General features: G+C 47.6%; 1 protein-coding gene across 1 annotated transcript; it reads right to left on the minus strand.

The window, feature by feature from the left end:
- Nucleotides 1-397: 397 nt before the first annotated feature.
- mymk (myomaker, myoblast fusion factor) lies at nucleotides 398-4424 on the minus strand. The gene is made up of 6 exons (XM_034596317.1): nucleotides 4188-4424; nucleotides 3653-3767; nucleotides 2636-2784; nucleotides 2434-2550; nucleotides 2190-2330; nucleotides 398-1578 (listed from the first exon to the last, which is right to left on the minus strand). Exons 1-6 carry the CDS (start codon nucleotides 4320-4322, stop codon nucleotides 1378-1380), a joined length of 858 nt encoding a protein of 285 aa, XP_034452208.1. The 5' UTR covers nucleotides 4323-4424; the 3' UTR covers nucleotides 398-1377.
- Nucleotides 4425-4976: the final 552 nt, after the last annotated feature.

The raw sequence follows: 4976 nt of genomic DNA on the forward strand, positions 1-4976 counted from the left end.
TTTCACACTTGTGCAATAAAAGGCTCGAGTTACCGTCCTGTCAGGGCCGCGAGGTGCAGCCAGCAGGGAGGTGCCGGTGGCCCGGCCAGCTGGGTCTCCGAGCCCAGACAAAAACACCTTTCTCTGGGCACAGGAGCTGGCGGCTTGGCCCAGACTCAAAACATTCCCTGGTGGAAGGGAGGTTCATTCACGTTTTGGCCGACCACTGTTTTGTCTGAGATACGCACAAGACGTTTGTAGTCTTTGGGTCGTGTTCGGGCAGGTGACGTGCGCGGACGCACAGCTCCACGTCGTCCCGAAGTGAGAGTGGAACAGGATACGAGAGTTTGGGATTAGAGTTGAAGAGGCCTTGAAGTATGTGCCAGTCGGGGGTTTTGTCAATGGTCAGTTTCTACAAAGTTCATGAAATGAGAATGGATCAGATCAGCGAGGCTGTAAAACTCCCTGAACTCTCCAGAGACCAGTTCCAAACAGAAACACGACATTTCATTTTATTTGCTAAAAAACAACACACATTATACTGAATATACAACATCCTGCAATAAATAACCTGGTGATGAAGGTTTCCAGCAGAGACGTTACACAGTCTGAACATTAGAGACAGACGAGTCCACCTGTGGATCCAGAAACACGTCAGGATGCTTCAGTTTGGTCGCAGACCGACGTCTGGGCCGCTGCTTCCTCTCACTCCAGCGTCTGATGCTCCTCATGACACATTTAGCACCGCGAGGACGTATAAAAACGGTAAAATGTGCTTTACAGTCTTGTAACTCTCACAAACGAGTCGGACCGCGTGGTTCCTTTTCCTGACGGAGAGGAGGGGTGGACAGACGGAGGCGAGCAGACGAAGGCCGTCCCCTGAGGAACATTTCTAAAGATAATTTATATATCTTGGAGAGATAAACCATCTGCCTGTTTGTTCTCCTCGTAAATCTTCCAGTCAGTTTTACTGGCTCGTCTCAGCCACCGTCTCGCTGTTCGTGCTGTGTGTGCGTTCGATCGCAGCGCGCGGCCTCCTCACAGCTGTCGTCTTATCGGGTCTCCAGGGCCTTCAGGGGCCCGACTCGCCTTTTAGCTCGTGCCCTAAAAATGTAACGACCACATCAGGGCACTGATGTGACGTTTCCTCAGCGACTGGCTACGGTGGCGGCTGGATTCCTGAAGTCGCTGCTGACCTTAAATATTCTACTGGCCAAAAGGATTCTTTGGAGTGGAGAGGAACGTCCACATGATGGTTGGTTTCCTGCTGAAGTAGATTAACTTACCAGCCACGTACAAGTTTATCAGCGTTTGGCCGACAGTTCTTTGGTGATTTTCCCAGCGTCGTCCACGCCCGCTCCTCGGGATGAAGTCCTCCTGCGCTCGGAGTCTTCGGCTTCACTTCCAGCCGTTCATCTCTTTGAGTTTGCTGATGCTGGTGCCTTTGACAGGCGAGGAGGGCGGGGGGGTGAAGAGAGGCAGGGTGGGGGTGCTGCAGCCTCGTGTCCACAGCTTCTCAGTGGGGACCGTCCACACGGAGCGAGACTTCTTCTTCTTGGGCTTGTCCGTCTTGTCTTTGACTGTGCCCGGGGACATGGACTGCAGGGAGAACCGGGAGGAGAGTGGTGTTTTATTACAGATTCAATCCTTTCACTGTCACCTGCTCTAAATCTATCAATCACACTTTATATATCATGATTCCTTTAAACCACGTAACACAAAGTGCTTTATAGAGTAAAATCTATAAAACCAAACCTCCCTCCCTCCACACACTGAACAAAACGCTGTCGTTCATCTCATAAATCTACAAAGAGGAAACAACCAAAGGCAGGTAAAGAAAGAAAGAACTGGAATCGACCTCATACCTTCACCAACTGTCTCTTAAATTCATTCAAGCTGCACCCGATCACACACTCATAGACATCAGTCCTCTAAATAGGTCCATGAATTATTTTCTGGAATATTCTCTGTGAAATTGTCAAAAAACATCTGATCCCACAATGTGAAAGAAAGAGAAAAGGATCCAGGATAACGGTTTCTGTTGATGCACAGTCTGACCTTGTTTTAAATCTTTGATAATTAAAACTTGAAATGCTCCGGAAATCGTTAAAATAAAAGATTTGATTTAAAGGCAACGACCATGAGCCCTGAGCCTCCCTCTCATCCGACCCCGTCCACTCTCATGTTTAGATGTAATAAATGCAACGTACGCAGCAGCACAACGTGAAGCAGCTGAGTTTGGCAGCGTTTCGCTCCGTCCCTGCGTAGCGGTTCTTCTTCGGCAGCAGCAGGACGAAGGACACAGCCAGAGACAGATGGTAGAAGCTGTGGACGTAGGCGTAGTCCCACTCCTGCACGGAAGAGGAAACATCACGATGAAGACATCACTGCTCCAGTAACAATATGTAGAACAAGAAATAATCTAATAATATATCTGAAATTTAAGAGATTCACCTCAAAGTAGAAACGTAGCATGAGAGCGAGGGCGCCGAAGCAGCAGCCTGGACCGACCTGCTGCGTGTACACCTTCTTGTCCGGGTACACGGCCCTCAGCTGCTTCATCTTCTGCAGCTGGAACATCAGGAGACACAGAATTCAAGGATGGAAGACGAGATGACATCAACCTGTTATCGCTGCCATGTTTGACGCCACTCACCCATTTGACAGTGATGATGAAGACGGCCGATCCGATGGGTCCGGAGTAGATCCCGTAGCCCCAGCGATCCTGGTAGATCCTCACGGCGATGGTCAGCACCCCGAACATGGTGATGCTGGAGCGCTGAGGTTCGTCAAAGTCGCCCAGAGCTGGAACAAGGAGACGCAGACGTACGAGATAATTAAACCTTTTTCAACGTGTTCATGTTAATGACCTGAAAAATCTGATCTGTTCCTGCAGGAGTTTACAATAGAAACCACATTCATTTATTTATCTGAACATTTATTTAACAACTACTTTTAATTTTAATTTTGGTCCATGTCCCATCTGCTAACATGGTGGAGGTGGGGTTTATACTGCAGCCAGCCACTAGGGGTTGATCTACACGCTTTGGCCGGTGAAAACAGGAAGTGAAGACGAGACCAACGTCAGAGAAACATCTTCTGTTCTTCTTCTACTGTCACGAGGAGGAAGTGACGAGAGCTGGACAGAGATCAGATCTCAGTGTGGACGCATGTTAACACCAGGTGTGAATGTGATCACATCAAAATCTGATCTGGATTCACTCCGGATCAGAGAAGCATTTTAAAGTGGGTGTAAACAGAGTGAAAGAGGATCAGAGCCGTCAGCTGTCGGAGCCTCAGGCCTCCATGACCATCGCTGGAGAACCTCACGGGCTTAGAGCAGCAAATGTTTTAATGGGTGTGTGTGTGTGTGTGTGTGTGTGTGTGTGTGTGTGTGTGTGTGTGTGTGTGTGTGTGTGCAGTCATACGAGGGAACAACAGTGTGCCCATCTGAACACATGAGCAGTGACTCAGTGACACAACACATGTTGTGGACAACTGCTGCAGGAGGAGCTGGTTGTTTTTAACCTTGAGACGTGCAGTTGTCGAATTCCAATTAATAATCTTTATTTACTTTCTCTTGCAAGTTCTTACACACGCACACACACACACACACACACACACACACACACACACACACACACACACAGCTGAGCTGAACAGGAGAACGTACCTATCAGTGTGACCCACATGGAGAGGGCCGTGGCGTAAACACTGAAGTATTCCAGGACGTCGTATCTCATGAAGCAGAGGATGGACAGACCCGGTCCGTCACACGCGTGATAGATCTGCACGAACACACAAACACACAGTCGATGATATGGAGTTAAAAAAACGTGGTGTTTAATATAAGTGCAAACATTTCAACAAACCCTTTATACACAACCTAAAAGTTCTATCTGCAGATTAAAGTCAATATGGAATCTTCTGTGAACAGCCACTTTATTTAGATTTTTTAGATTTTAGTTGTAAGTTGATAAAATGTCATATTTCTTATTTCTTCTCTTGTTCTTTATCTGCAAAGTAATATTAATTTACAAACTACTGAGAACATGATTTATGAAGGATCTGGATTCCACCAGCTCTAAGAACTGAGGTTATTTAATCAGAGAGTGATTCTCTAACCAGATCTCAGCTTCTGATCAAAACCTGTGTGGTTGAGTCAAACAGCTTAAAGAAGAAACCTCTAAGGAGGAGCACTTTCTCACCGCGGTGAAGAACATGGTGAAGAAGTAGACCATGGCCTCCATGTGGAAGCCCCTCTTGGCGGCGACGCTGGCTGCAGGGAGGAACACCAGGCTGCTGACTGTGGGCAGCAGCATCTTGGCGATGAACGCTCCCATGGTGGAGGAACGACAAACACAACGTCAACACAAACTCCGCTGGAGGAGAAGACGTCCTGCAGGATTCAGATCTGAAGGAGAAGACGTTTGAGCTGTGTAAATGTCCTCAGGTCCCTCAGTCCTCACGGTGTGCGACACTCTGAGCTTCAGGATTCATCAAACTGCACACAAGCACTCGTGCACACTCCCACGCTGCACGGACACACCCAGCTGTCCACTGGGGCCCTTTAAACTTTAAATGTCCCTCCAGGCTGTCAGGTCCTCAGGGGCCTGGATGTGCAGCGTCATCGCTCATCAGCTGTTTGACCATGGGAGGGGCTCCGGGCAGGACCAGGGCCGACGTGCACTGTGTCACATGCACAATAAAATATCTACATGATAATTACCCTGCTCAAAGCAATTAACAGAAGATGCAATTACTCAAATTCGTTTTGAACAATTTATTGGTTTATTCGCTCACAACTCATTTGGTTCTCTCCAGCCTATAGAGGTCATCAGTGTTCCACAAGCTCTTTAAGTATCAGCCATGAGATTTTAACCATCCGAGGTAGAACACACTCAAGTAAAAACACAGAAAATCACAAAAAAACTAATTATAAAAGTCGTAAAAGAATAAAAACCATGTCCCATACAAGGCTGAGGCAGCGTCCTCTG

Source organism: Hippoglossus hippoglossus, chromosome 9, assembly GCF_009819705.1.
Source record: "Hippoglossus hippoglossus isolate fHipHip1 chromosome 9, fHipHip1.pri, whole genome shotgun sequence".
Lineage (NCBI taxonomy): Eukaryota > Metazoa > Chordata > Actinopteri > Pleuronectiformes > Pleuronectidae > Hippoglossus > Hippoglossus hippoglossus.

Coding starts and splice junctions, on each gene's coding strand:
- mymk (XM_034596317.1), bottom strand. CDS start 4,322: ATGGGAGCGTTCATCGCCAAGATGCTGCTGCCCACAGTCAGCAGCCTG. Junction 2,785..3,652: donor CATGTGGGTCACACTGATAG/GTACGTTCTCCT, acceptor TCCTTGTTCCAG/CTCTGGGCGACTTTGACGAA. Junction 1,579..2,189: donor GCTTCACGTTGTGCTGCTGC/GTACGTTGCATT, acceptor TTCTCCCTGCAG/TCCATGTCCCCGGGCACAGT.